The sequence below is a fragment of the Brachyhypopomus gauderio genome, chromosome 7 (genome assembly GCF_052324685.1).
Source record: "Brachyhypopomus gauderio isolate BG-103 chromosome 7, BGAUD_0.2, whole genome shotgun sequence".
Classification (NCBI taxonomy): domain Eukaryota; kingdom Metazoa; phylum Chordata; class Actinopteri; order Gymnotiformes; family Hypopomidae; genus Brachyhypopomus; species Brachyhypopomus gauderio.
In genome coordinates, this window is record NC_135217.1 from 12,123,400 (window position 1) to 12,137,896 (window position 14,497).

Consider the following 14,497-nt stretch of genomic DNA (forward strand, 5'->3'; position numbering starts at 1 on the left):
CATTCTTTTATGTGACACTGAAATATCTATACACATGAGACATCATGATTTCCAAACCCTGAATCCATATTTATATACTGCACAAAATTTACTGTTGAGATGCTAAAAAAGAAGTGATTACTATATCTGTTTGTCTGTGACTGACACTAGAATTAGTTGCTCCTTAGACCATTTTCCAGTCCCTAAACAGTCACTTATTAATGTTGGTTTTCTTTCTGCTCCCAACACACTTGGGCCAGGTAGTCACGTCTGATAGTAAGTTGAGGAGTGTGGACACATTGAGAGTCTCAGAAGGCTATATACTGGGAATCTCCTTTATTGACATTGTGTGATGCTGGAGGGTACTACATTGTTACCTGACGAAAGTTTTCATAGCGTTTGTCATGCTAGTGTTAATATGTGGAACAGTAGGTGACACTGTGGCATAATAGCAGTGTAATACATTCACGGTGCCCTGTTTTTAATAAATGATTTAAAGAATTTGTTCAGTGAAATATACACACACGGTAATTGTGTACTCCTTGTGAAATTTTTTTTACTGCAAACAATCTCTCAAGTGTTCATATACACTGTGTACTGTAAGTACAGAAATTCTTTACTTGAATCAAAAGTCTAAATATCTTTGTGTAATGTTGAACCGAAGGCATGCATTGTGAAGTCATGAAGGCAGGCAGTTGAGTCTGTCCTGGTGCAATTACAAACTTCAGATGATCAACAATAACTGAACTTCGATTGACGTATTGTGCAGTCCTTTGCTTTTGTTGGCGAGTGTTCTGCCCAATGTTTTGCAGTGAATTGCATTGTCCATTGTGATCTCCTTGTTGTGAGGTGGGACTACCAAGGACCGATCACAGTCAAGATTAAGTTATCTTTAAAAATATACTGAAACTTGTATTTCTGAGTAGCACTACCTGTAACTCAAAATATAATTTAAACATTGGCAGTAAAAGAAACATTAGTTTTTATTTTTAAGTGATACCAAAATGTGAGATACAGTAAATACTAATGAATATTTATTAATAGTTATTTGTAAAGACAAATTTAATAATGGTTTATAGGAGGTCTATATGTAACAATTTGTGTTTTTCTTCAATTGAAAAGTCAAATTAGCTGAGAACATTATGAAGTTACAAAGAAGCATACTTGCACAGGCTTGGAAACGAATGGAAAACTGGGTCATGAGTCATGGAGCTTAAATGAACACTTTCAACCCATCACCTAAACACATCAGTCCAAAGCACCTGGGATTCAAACTTTTGCATGCTTTAAAATAACCAGACAATCGTCAGCATGAAGTCCTCAAAACATTGCAGATATACATTCTTGTTATAATGCATAACAATATATTGGAGAACATGCAATTATTATTGTCATGCAAAGTCAGAAGTGTTGTAACGCTGTATTATTGCAGTTTGTATCTTGATTGTATCTTCAAGAATTATGAATTCTTCAAGAATTATGTTTATTCCATCCAAAGTAAACTAAAAGTTGCATTGAAGCCAGTGAAGTAGAGGCTCACGTAAATGCAGCCCTTACTGACTGTGATGGATCACCAATATGTTGGCCTTCTTTGGAAAAAGTTACTCCTTTGTAAAAATTTGGTTTGTTTAATTGGGAATGTTAGTTGACTTGTTAGCTGAAGATTTCCCACTGGTAATGCAAAAGAAGCATTGTTGTACCTCAAAGGCCAGAGACAGAGATGAGCATGCCAGTGACGCACATATTTGTTGTTATCAGTTTTTATTGTTAAATAACATTTGTTTAGTTTCAGCCAAAGTGGGAAATTCCCCCCTGACCCTGCTTACGTGTGTTAGTAGTAAAATATTTGTTTGTGATAAACTCCATATGTTACTTATTTGACAGAACTCTTGCCTAAGATATATCTGACAGTTACGGTATCTTAACATGAACACACCAACTTTTATTGACTCCATGACCAAAAACATACCACTACCTGCATGCTTTCTCTGATAGCCTGCTGACTTGTTCATGGACAAGTGCTATAATTAACCCCTCTAGCTAAAAATGTATCCGTCATTGTACAGCCCCTGACTCCTCCCTCAGGTGTGTCTGTGTCTGTTTACGTCCATCTGTGTCAGCGTGTGTTTACGTTTGTGTGTCAGCATCTGTGACTTGTGTCACCTGTTGCTTGTCTTGTTAACGTTATGTGTTATTTATGTATTTAAGAGAGCATGTTGGGTTTCATCCTTGTTAGTCTTTGACTACATCCCTGTGAGTGTTCTTTGTTTCGTATGTCTATTAGCACTAAGTACTATTGTTCATTACACCTTCAACGTCAACCTTCCTTATTTGTCAAACACGTCTACATAGTTCTTAAATATGTAATGTCTAGGGACCCACAAAATTACTAAAGACATTTTCGGAAAATGTTAATACCCACTTACAAAGAATGCCAAAAGGTGAGACCCAGAACACCCATGTGGGTGTGGAGGTAAGATTCTGAAATTTGTATTCTGACTACCCTATGAACATAGATCTTCCCAGACAGCCAGAGACATAAGTGGAACACTGCGTCACAGACACCAAGAGCAACCAAGTCTCCCATGGTTTCCCATTCCTGACTAGTCATGACTTGTAATTCAGAACTGTAGTGTGGAATGTGATTACAATAAGCAGAAGCAGATACACTTAAAATGTTGGTTCTCCTGCTAGTTCAGTAGCAGATCAGTACAAGACAGAAAATCTTGTACAAACATGCCACTGAGGTAGCCATTGAGCCACTCATAGTCTCAATTACCACTAGTGGTCTAGTCCAAATAGACCATTAGCTGTAAAGGCCTGTTGTTTTTGCCTCTTTAACATTCGTGCACAGCATGTAATATGCAGATATTAAATGTAACTGCATAACTAGTGACACGTAGCAGCCGACTTTTTCTGATTGACACTAACTGAGAAACATTGTCAGCTTGTTTCAAAAAGATTCTGGTGTCTGAAACCACAGTGTGTTACTTATCCCTCCTGTGGCAGTCTGAGCAGTGGAGGATTTGAAAAACACTTGAACTATATGAACCAAATTATATATATATATATATATATATATATATATATATATATATATATATATATATATATATATATATATATATATATATATATAAGTGATTCTGAGTGTGAATTGCATAAGAACAACAAAAAGCATTCAGGATATGTCACTGTATGCTTCTGTAATGCTAAATGATGTAATGATTATGGGCATACGGCAGAGTGGAATATAATATAACAGGAGTATATCTCTTCTCCAGACGTGACCATGTGGAGAGGAAGCAGTGTGAATGGAGTTAAATGGTACATTCTGAGCCTGTCCCAGTGACAGAACTAGCACTGACATGAACTAGATATAGCAGGCTAAAGACAATGACTTTCCACTTTCACTTGTGGACAATGACCACTCGACAATGACAATGACCACTTTCACTTGTCACGACTTATTTCAGCAAAAACTGCAACCACTAAAGTTATCAGTGGTGAACAACAACAACAAAAATACTATGCTCGCCAAAAAGTAGTGCCATTTTAAAGGGAGCCATATTCTAATGTTTAATCAGCATCTTTGGGATATACATGCAAGACCATTGTTTGTGAGCAATATGTTTAGTTTTAAATGGACTTAATGCCTAACATATTGACTAGAGATGGTAGGATCTATACCAGAAACACAAATAAATCAGTTATTATTCATATTACACTGAACATGAACATATGCTTGAAGAGCTTTCCCACTTTTCTTGTAAAGTAAACAATGACCTTTTGGTTTGTTTGGGTTTTTTCCACAAAGAAATAGGAACTTAAAGGTGGCCTGAACACCGTAGGTCAGGAAATTTTCACACAGGCCTGGAGAATATGGCTCGGACAGATCTCCACAGTAACATTGTAATTGTAATTATTCTGCCCTCAGACAGCTGTGAGGAAGCTGGGGGACGTGTGCAGGGTATCAGTTCAGGTGCCATGGACTGAGGTTCCAGTTGATGCTCTTTTCATCAACTGGAACCTCAGCCACCCCAAAATTATTTTAGTTTTTATATTTACCAGCAACATTTTAATTTTAAGATTGTCATGCCATTTTAAGATCGTCATTTAAGACATTTAAGAACATAGGTCAGAATTTGTTAACAAATTACAAATGCTACCTAAAACAGATAGTTAAGACATGACTATATTCTCAAATTCTACAAATACACAGAAAGTTATTCCATGAAATTAAGTAATCAGTGTTGTGTTAAAAAAATTCATTTTTCCCACAATAGACCATACACAGTAGAAAAGTCTTGAACAGATCAGTTGAAGAAGGGCACTTTCCCTCTTCAACTTTAAAGTGACTCATATTTTGTCTGATTTATAATGTAAAAGTGCAAAAGGAAAAATACTTATTGCGATGGGTGGGCCTGTCTGCTCAGTATGATCTTGTCCCACTGTGATTCTCAAGAAGAGGGTGCTTAAATATATCAGAACTAGTTCAGTAGGTATCTCAGTGTTCAGTCTTGCTGTTTTGGCTTCATCTGAATTAGAATGGAGAATCCCACATTTGCACTTATAGCAGCGGTGGAAGTTGACTGTAGTAGAGCTTCAATGACTGTGTTCTGATTGGTTGCATTATGGTGTGGTTTGGTAATCTTACTCCACAGGATCAGAACTGCATCCTAAATGATAAACACTGATGTCCCACAACATTTCTGCATCCAGATTCCAGATGGTCATCTTGGATGCCTCCTATCACAGACATGTCCTGTTCCTTAGTCTTCCCTCTCCTCATCACAGTTTCTGTGATGCTACTTACGCATAGCTGTCTTTTGCCAAACTGCAGTGTATTGCAGCTAAGGACATGATTGTTCTTATATGTTTCTGATTTTCAATCGTTTTAGAAATTTTCAGCTTATGAGCTATACTGTGTGCACAATTCTTTATCTTAGTAATATTATTATTATGTCCCATTTTCTTTATTTTGCTTTAGTACTGAAAGTGCAAGCAAGCTTCTTTGTCCTTTTTTGGACACACCTCTCCCCTCTCCTCCCTGGTGGCTCTATGTTAACACTGCAAGGTTTCCCAAACCAACAGAGTGGAATGTGCTACTTCTAACAAGGGCCTAGGGAAGGCAAGTAATGGGCATTACATCAGCTCCTAGATAGCCCTGGGTGGAGGTTCTATTCAGATCTCGACATATCTGCTACAGCCTTTTGGAAGCCTGCAAGCTTCACCTGCACTGGGACCCCTCAGTTTAGAGATGTAGAGATTGTAACAACTGTGGTGTAGTACGCAAAGCTTCCAAGGAAACAGGACATTTTGTAGAGCACTCCTTCATTATCTGTGCAAGCAAGGTGGTTTTTGATGTTCTAGGGGGAGAAACCAATTAAGACTACAGCAACTCTACAAATAAAACAGGATGATACAAAGACCACATGAGCCCATATTATTTATTTTTAAGAAGCTACTAATCTCCTACTGATAAGAGCATAAAAGACATGCATATCAAAGGGAAAATAGTAATTGCCACTATAGCCTGCATTCACTCTAGATTAACTACATGTATATGAATTAAAACAGCTACTAAAATAACTAGCATGAAATCATTAATTGTTACCATCCCAATTCTTGCTCATGCACTGCTGCAGGAGTTATCCATTCTTTCCTTGCTCAGACATGTATATTTGCAAAAAAAAAAACAATGGCAAAAATGACTAAACCACAATTATTTGTGATTGCTGTACCGTCCGTGTCTTTTATTGAGTACAGAGTGTAAATATCCACACTGGAGGCTAGAAAAACCCTAGAAGTGAACCCTTGAACTTAATAACTTGTCGATCTCCCTTTGACAGCAATCACCTACACCAAATGTTTCATCACCCAGCATCTCTTCAGCTTCAGGCAAGTGGGTCGTTGTGCTTAGAGGTATTTAGTGTGACCTCTGCTTATACTTGACTTGAGCAATAGCAGGAAATAGCAGATCTCTGGGAGGTGTTGAAAGAAGCCTGGCTGTGATGGATGAGGGAGTGCAACAAAAAAAGAAGCAAACAATCACGCAGTCTCAGGGAAAATAGAGGATTTAATGGATAAATGCAAAATCTGTGACACAATCCAAATTAAGGATACAATAACCAACAGTCGTGTATATATTTATATAGATGGACAAACGATCCTCAGGTGGGCAACTCCTTAATGGGCATGCTCACCTGAGGGACAGACACAATGCAAACAGCAACAAGACAACATGGATTACTGCCGCTGCTGACAGGGGCGGCCAGCAGGGGGCCTCTGTGGTCTCACACTAGCTTAATAGAGTTCAACGTGTGCTTAGTGCCAAGGGAGGTCAGACTAAATACTGAGCTTTGCTGCAAAAGCCATTTTCTTATAAGAAAGGTGTTTCGTAAAAGGTTTGTGATCAAATTTCCCGTATTTTTATTGTCTCTTAATAAAGAGACTGAGAAATTGTCATTATAACATTGCTAAAACACCAAATCTAATGGTGGCCTAAGACATTTGCACAATACTGTATGCCAACACATGCACCAGAAGAAATCCTTGTACATTTAATTCCTGACAAATAAAAGATTCTGATTCTGATGCGTGACATGAACAGTATAGTTGTTTGTGTTATTACTCTAGTTCACATTTTTTTGTCTATAATATTCAATTGGATAATCATATTTTATAGACCATATTTTATTAGCAAACAATGCTGAAGTTCAAGTAAATCCATCATAAGGTTCACTTTTTCTTGTAGCTGTAATCAGCTGAACATTGTTCACCAATACATGGTTTGCTGATCATTTCACTGAACTCCTTCACGCCACCAGAATAAAGGAATTGTCGTTTCCAGTGGCAGAGCATTTTAATGTTACTGGACATTTAATTAATGACACGTTTGCATTACCAGTACCAGTATATGGCAGCAGTGGAGAAAATAATTCATCTACGCTCATTTAGAATCCCATGGAATAAATGAATGAATGGGGATTCATATGTTTTGGTGTGACTGTGAACAGCAGTGCAGTCCAGCAGCAATTAAAGTGAATGTTAATGTCCTCACACCACATTGTTTTGTTTGGTTTATTGTTATTATTATTTTGTGTCCACCCCAAACCTGGAGTCTCATTACAAGAGTAAGTATGACATAAGCCTTCAAAAAGCTCCCTACACTTGTTGCTGAGGCCACTGGTCATTCAAATGGACTGAATCAAGCCCAGAAGAATCTTGTCAGAAAAAAAAGGAAATCATCCATAGAATATGTTTATTTTGGTACCCTGAAATTACATTACTTTCCAGCAATTGCCGCAACTGCTGCTATAATCAATATAAAAGCATAATTGGATCTTATGAATCTTTCCTATGAAAAATGACTTCACACTGGAGCAGCAGTTGGTGAAGGACAGAGAAGGAAAAGGACTCCAGTTATTATTTTAAAAAGCAGTTTAATGAATCCCACACATTTCATTACAATGGAACATCAGCATAAAAGTAAGTTTTAACATAAAACATTTTAATAGGCCATACCTGCTGGCAACATTATGAAACCCATTCAATCTCCCATCATTAAAAACTCAGAATCCCTTCTTTTATCTACTTTCTAAACCATATTCTACATGTGAATTTCTTATTGATACTTAGTATGCATGCAATCATGTTATTTAATAACAGTTTATATAGTGTGGTTCACAAGAACAACTCTATCAGAACAAACAAACAAGGAAACAAATACAAGTGTCATTCAAATAAATCAGCAGGTTAGCTACTGGCTATTAGCTACTACTTGTCTTTGGTTTTCACTGTTGCTAATATGCAGATTAGTGCTTCAAAAGCTAGTTTAAGTAATTAATAAATAGTTGAGAACAGTTAATTTAATAAATATAAACCTGGAAATATAGGCATAACTGCTTAACCAAACCAATTAACTGATACCCATTGACACCAATATGTGATTAAACACAAACCCAGCTACCGTCCTAGACAGGTGACATCAAAGTAGGTGTGCAGGCTGATAAGCCCATAATTATTTGCGTTTGCTCTAACTTTGATCTCAGTATTTGCTTGTAGATTTACCACTCTGTGTAGATCAACAGACTGGTACCAATTGTTTTCACAATGCATTGTCTCTGTGTTTTCTATTACATTCCTCCAATCGGGGTAGTTAGAATGGTACTGCATAATGCTATTATACAAAGGTAAAAGGTCTTTACCCTTACAATAACCCTCAGGTATACGGTAATATACTCTCAGATTGAGAAAGTATTGCCCCTTTCTGGGGATGATAAGAGATGTGTTGCTGTCTGTCAAAATGTATAATTTAGAGCCTCGTTGCCTTATCCACTGGATAACGTAAGACTCATTCTGCTTGACAATAACAGCATTCTGTTTGCTTGAGACTTTAAAAGAGAAAGACAAAATCATATATTGGTCAGACTAAATACACACACGTACACATGTAACACAAGTAATGACTGAACAGAGTTGCTTACTCTGCAGATGTACGGAGGGTTTCGTTGAATGAGCGAACTGCGCGTTTACACCTGCTACACCTGTTAAAAAACAAACTACATTTACACAGTGTATATAAAATGTACATGACAAAACAAGGTTTTGCTGTATCTATGTAGAACAATCAATGCCAAGGTTTAAGGTAAAACTTACGGTTGTCTGCCTGTTGCTCCTGAATGGGTGTATCCTAGAATGTATCAGAAAATGGTAATATTAATTTTTGTGTAACTGACAAACATATTTTTCATACTAGTAAAAACAAAACAAAACAAAACAAGCAATAAAACCTAGCGTCAGTCCAAAACAAAAGTAAACTAGTGGATTCAAACACATTACCCTTCAGTCTACAGCTACATCAGCGGTGTTATTTACTGACAACACGAGATGGGACTTGGCAACAAGTTTAGGTACCTTGGTTGCGTTCACAGAGACCTGTAGCCAAAGGAAAGTAGCGAAGAAAATTAGAAGCAGGAATCCTGTTGCCCAGCGGGACCGGGTCTCCTGTCGCTTCATCTCTCGGACGTGCTGCATCAGTACTAGGACCATATCTCCTTGTTCATTCGCCATCTCACAATCGCCGCTATTGGTATTTGCCATCTAACAGGGTGCTGGTAATATCTCTTTGTCGATTTGTCGTTTTGACTGCTAATTCTTTATACGCTTCGGTATCGCAACATGGACCGCCCCGATATCAATCCAGCCCTGCCCTTCAGCCAAAGCTCTACATCTAAAGGGGAAATCTCGATGACCAAATAGGAAGGACACAAACAAAACGTATTACAATAACTACGACTTCCACATCCTGCATGCACATTCCAGACGTTAAGGAATTGTTGGAGGTGTTCTTTCGATTGCAACATGGGAATATGAAAGAAAGAACTTATGATCAGTAGACTGTATGCAGCTTATATTTCAAATCGTAATGAACTTAGATCAGTACATAAAATATCTCGAGTGTTTCGTCATATTGTACAATCACCAAACCACTAAAACTCATGACTGTTTTGGTTATTTAAAGATGTTATTCAAAAGAATTGTGCTGCTTAAAGAAGCATTTCACGCGAAAAGTAGCTACTGGATTTTTAAAAAATGCTTCACATTATCAAAAGAGAATAATAAAACGATTATTTACCTGAAGAACCTTTCTGCTAAACTAATGTCTTTAGGAAATAAATTCCAATTGAATGCTTTTGTCATTATCAACTGCATATTTGACGCAGGGAAACGTATTGTAACGAACCCCCTTTATCCTTCTCTCTATGTAGCTAGTTACGTAAGATTCCCGCTTACTGCCACTAGAGGGCTCTAAGCCACTGGATCATTTAAATAGCTGCCACCACCTTTTTTCCTCCGGTATGGTCCGGACGAGCCTGATAAACCTTCTACAAACTTCCCTCGTTCGGGTGGCCGTCAAGACCCCCCCGTGTAGCTGTGGAGTCGGATGTCTTCGTTCAGCACGTTAACCAACACACATCGCGTAACACTCAGCAGTCTCTCAGATTCCTCTGGTACGTCGCGAACACCTCCAAAGCCTCCAAGTCGTGTCCGCGTTCTCTTTAATCTCGACACAGTCCCTCAGAGTGCACCCACACAATCCGGATTCACAGAACAGTCCAGTCCCAAACAAAGCGTCGTCCTCTCCCCCCCGTAATCTCTCTTCCGTTTTAAATCCCACTAAACCCCTCCCCCTAATCAACCCACCCTCTTTCTCTACGTTCATCACACTATTCCCCCCTCTCCCAAAAGACTCGTCCCCGAGTCACTGAAACACAAAATCACTGGCCCATCTTGGGCGCCTACAAATTCGCTTGGGTCGAGGGTCCTGAGCCCACCCCAAAGCCCCTGGGCGTAAAGAGATTGTACTATCCTCCAAGTCGCTAGTTTCATGTCTAGGGGGCAACATCAAAGGGTCCGGTGATATCGCCGGACCTGGAGCTGGCACATCCAAATGACCTGAAATACCGGTCACTGAAACAGGAACCGGAGAGCTGGACGCCTGGCAAGCGGCCGGGACGCTGCACGCAGAGCCGGACGCTGGACTGGCGGCCGGGGCGCCGGACGCAGGGCTGCCGACCGGGGCGCTGGACGCAGAGCCGGACGCAGGGCTGGCGGCCGGGGCGCTGGACGCAGAGCCGGACGCAGGGCTGGCGGCAGGAGCGCTGGACGCAGGGCTGGCGGCCGGGGCGCTGGACGCAGGGCTGGCGGCCGGGGCGCTGGACGCAGGGCTGGCGGCCGGGGCGCTGGACGCAGGGCCGGACACAGGGCTGGCGGACGGGGCGCTGGACGCAGAGCCGGACGACGGGCGGGCGGCCGGGGCGCTGGATGCAGATGACTGCTCAGACCTCCTAAATGTCCATATATTCCCATATTTACATGTGGGGTGCACTCTGGTCCTCCTAGATGGTTGTTGCAGGTTAGGCACCGCTATGGGGGATCTCTCTCCCCCACCATCCCAGTGGTCTACGGTAGCTGGACATGACCGTGCAACATAGGGTTTTAGGCGATTAAAATGGACCACCATTTCCGAACCCAATTCCTCACTCTGAAGCCGATACAACACATCGGAAACCCTCTCCAAAACTCTATAAGGCCCCCGATACCGTCTTTGCAGTTTCGGACTAACCCCCCTCTTCCTAGCCTCGTTCCTCACCCAAACCAGCTCCCCTTCCGAATAATACTGAAAATTAACTTTCATGTCAAAATTCTTCTTTTGCCCCTCCGACGCCCTAGCTTGATGCTTCTTAACGGCCTCACAAACAGTAGATAAAATACCTTCCATCCTAGCAACATACTCCTCCGTCGTCATAAACTTTTCTTGTAGCCCCGAATTCATGAGGACATCAACCGGCAACACAATTTCATTTCCAAAAATTACTTTATAGGGACTAAACCCCGTACTGGCGTGCACACTACTCCTATAAGCCACCATTACGAACGGCAAAAGTGTATCCCAATTTTGTTGATTCGCCTCTACAAATAGGGACAACATTGACAAAAGAGTACGATTAAAGCGTTCAATCATCCCATCTGACTGTGGGTGATACGGTGATGTGCGTGACTTGTGCATATTCAATAACCGACACAGTTCTCTAAACAGACGGGACTCAAAATTCCTCCCCTGATCTGTGTGTATACTCCGCGCAGCCCCATACCTGCAGACCCATTCTTCAGTAAACACTTTGGCCACTGTTTTAGCCTCCTGATTGGGTATGGGAAACGCTTCCGTCCATTTAGAAAAATAGTCCCCAATAACTAAAATATAACGTTTCTTCTGCATAGTTTCTGGAAGGGGGCCAAGAATGTCCAAAGCAATCCTTTCATATGGCCTAGAAGTAACAGAAGGTATGAGGGGGGCACAAGGGGCTGAGCCAGCATCTTTACGCGATGCACAATCACTACACTCCCTACACCACCTTTTTACATCCCCCCCCCCCATCCCGGCCAGTAAAACCTGGCTCTCACTTTTTCCTTTAACTTCTGCATCCCCAAATGTCCACCCATGGGGTCATTATGTAACATAGTTAAAGCCATAGAAACCCTACTTTTCGGGAGAACCAACTGCGTTACCGCAGGCAACAACTGCCATGATGGGGCCACTCGTACCAGTTGTCCCCCTCGCACATGTAGCTGATTCCATACCGGAACATATTTCTGCAGTGAGGGATTTTGCTGCACAACTTCCACTCCCTGAGCTGTCCCAATCAACCGTAACAGGAGACCCAGCTCTGGATCAGCCTGTTGGGCCAAAATTATATCACCCAATTCTGGTTCAATAGCCTCCCCCCCATTAAACTGTTGTACCACCTGTACCTTTGGGACCTCTTTACCACCTCCACCTGTTCTAATCACACTAAGAACCGGCATTCCTTGGTCTTTCAACTCAGGTTCAACAGTTGCCAGTAAGGATGGCACTCGGGAGAGGGCATCAGCATTCACATGCTGACGTCCCGGCCGATGGACAATCTGATACTGAAAATTTGCCAACTGCTCCACCCATCTAGCTAACTGCCCTTCTAAACCCTGGAAGTTATGAAGCCAACGTAATGAATTATGGTCTGTCCTCAAAACAAACTCCCTTCCCAAGAGGTAATGCTTAAAATAATTTGTAAACACCACCATACTCAGTAGCTCTTTCTTCGTAGTTGCGTATCTCCGTTCGGCTTTAGAGAGCGCTCGGCTACCATATGCTATGACCCTCTCCACCCCATCTTCTTCCTGCGATAACACCGCCCCAATCCCAAAATCACTGGCATCAGTATCCAGGATAAAGGTCTTCTTAGGATCGGGGTAAGCCAAAATAGGGGCAGTTACAAGACAGACCTTCAACTGTTCAAAAGACTGTTGACAAGCCTCATCCCAATGAAATTTCTTGCCCTTTTCAGTTAATTGGTGTAGACGCCGAGCCACCTCTGCAAACCCCCGGACAAACCGACGGTAATAGGAAGCCAGCCCTAAAAAACTCCGCACTTCTGTCTGGCTAGTCGGCTCTGGCCAGGTTCTCACTACCTCCACCTTCTTAGGATCAGCCATCACTCCCTCCATAGAGATGACATGACCCAAGTACTGTACCTTGGTAGAAAACAAATCACATTTGGCAGGCTTCACTTTCAAATTAGCAGATTTTAGCTTTGACAAAACCTCCCCCAACCTACTCAGATGTTCCCCAAAGTTCCTACCAAACACTATGATGTCATCTAAGTAAACCAAGCAGGTAGTCCACTGCAGATCAGCCAATACTAGGTCCATTAATCGTTGAAACGTGCTCGGTGCATTTGTTAACCCAAATGGTAACACATTGAACTCAAACAGTCCATGCTTGGTAATAAATGCTGTCTTCGCTTTATCTTTTGGTGCTACTTCCACCTGCCAGTAACCACTTACCAAGTCAAGTGTACTAAACCATTGAGCACTAGCCAAACTGTCCAAAGCATCATCGATCCGGGGTAGGGGGTACGCATCCTTCCGGGTAACCCCATTCAATTTTCGATAATCAACGCAAAAGCGGAGACCCCCATCCTTTTTTCGCACCGGGACCACAGGTGCTGCCCATGGACTACAAGAGGGTTGGATAATACCTTCTCTCTGCATTCCCTTAATATGATCTCCTACCTCCTGCTGCAGATGTAATGGCACCCTTCGAGGTGCTAACTTAATGGGCTTAGCTACCCCAGTATCAATCTCATGCAGCGTTAAATGAGTTCTCCCCAAATCCACCTCATTTCGACTGAATACAGAGAAATTATTCCCCAGCAGCTCCCTTATTGCAAGCATCTGACTCCCAGTAAAACCCCTCTCCTCCAACTTTAACTGTCTAACCAAGTTATCTACCGTCCAACCATCACTACGGGTCTCTGGGTCTACCCCCGGTATCCTCTTGGCCCCTTCTACTCTAATGGCAGTATCCAGGGTACCCAGGGTCATGCCCTGCTTCAGCACCTGGGCACTATCTGCCACATTAAGTACCCTAACTGGCAAAAAACCCTGCCGAGTTTGACAAACTACCCTGGCAACCATAAGGGCCCCCTGTGCCGAAGGTGATGGCTCAAACATACACTCCCCATAGTCCCCAAACAAACCCTCCGCGATCCCAGAAATTATTATCTCACTTCGAGGAGGGACCACAACATCGTTATGGACGGAAACAGAGAAAAGATGGGTTCCCCCTTGTCTCAACAATAAGGGCAACTTCTTATCCATAACTGTACACTGTTTCTCCCTCAGATCAATGACAACACTATATTTTTGAAGGAAGTCAATCCCCAACAGAATTCCCAAAGGTACATCAGCAACCAGAAATTCTACCACTAAAGCAAGGGCCCCAAACTGACACACTACCTGCCATTTTCCCAAAATTTCCATCTCCCCCCCATTGGCTACAGCTACTCGACCCTCATAATTTTGAAGATCAGACTCACCCCCCGTAATCTCTAACCACATCCGTTTGGAAATAATAGACACCTGCGCCCCAGTATCTACTAAAAGATGTTTCTCATAACCCCCAACCGTAGCT

The 14,497-nt window shown here is 41.6% G+C and overlaps 1 protein-coding gene across 1 annotated transcript; it reads right to left on the bottom strand.

Moving 5' to 3' along the window:
• Positions 1 to 7,410: 7,410 nt before the first annotated feature.
• Positions 7,411 to 9,709, bottom strand: LOC143518894 (uncharacterized). The gene is made up of 5 exons (XM_077011770.1): positions 9,620 to 9,709; positions 8,899 to 9,214; positions 8,641 to 8,674; positions 8,469 to 8,528; positions 7,411 to 8,375 (listed from the first exon to the last, which is right to left on the bottom strand). Exons 2-5 carry the CDS (start codon positions 9,082 to 9,084, stop codon positions 7,948 to 7,950), a joined length of 708 nt encoding a protein of 235 aa, XP_076867885.1. The 5' UTR covers positions 9,085 to 9,214; positions 9,620 to 9,709; the 3' UTR covers positions 7,411 to 7,947.
• Positions 9,710 to 14,497: the final 4,788 nt, after the last annotated feature.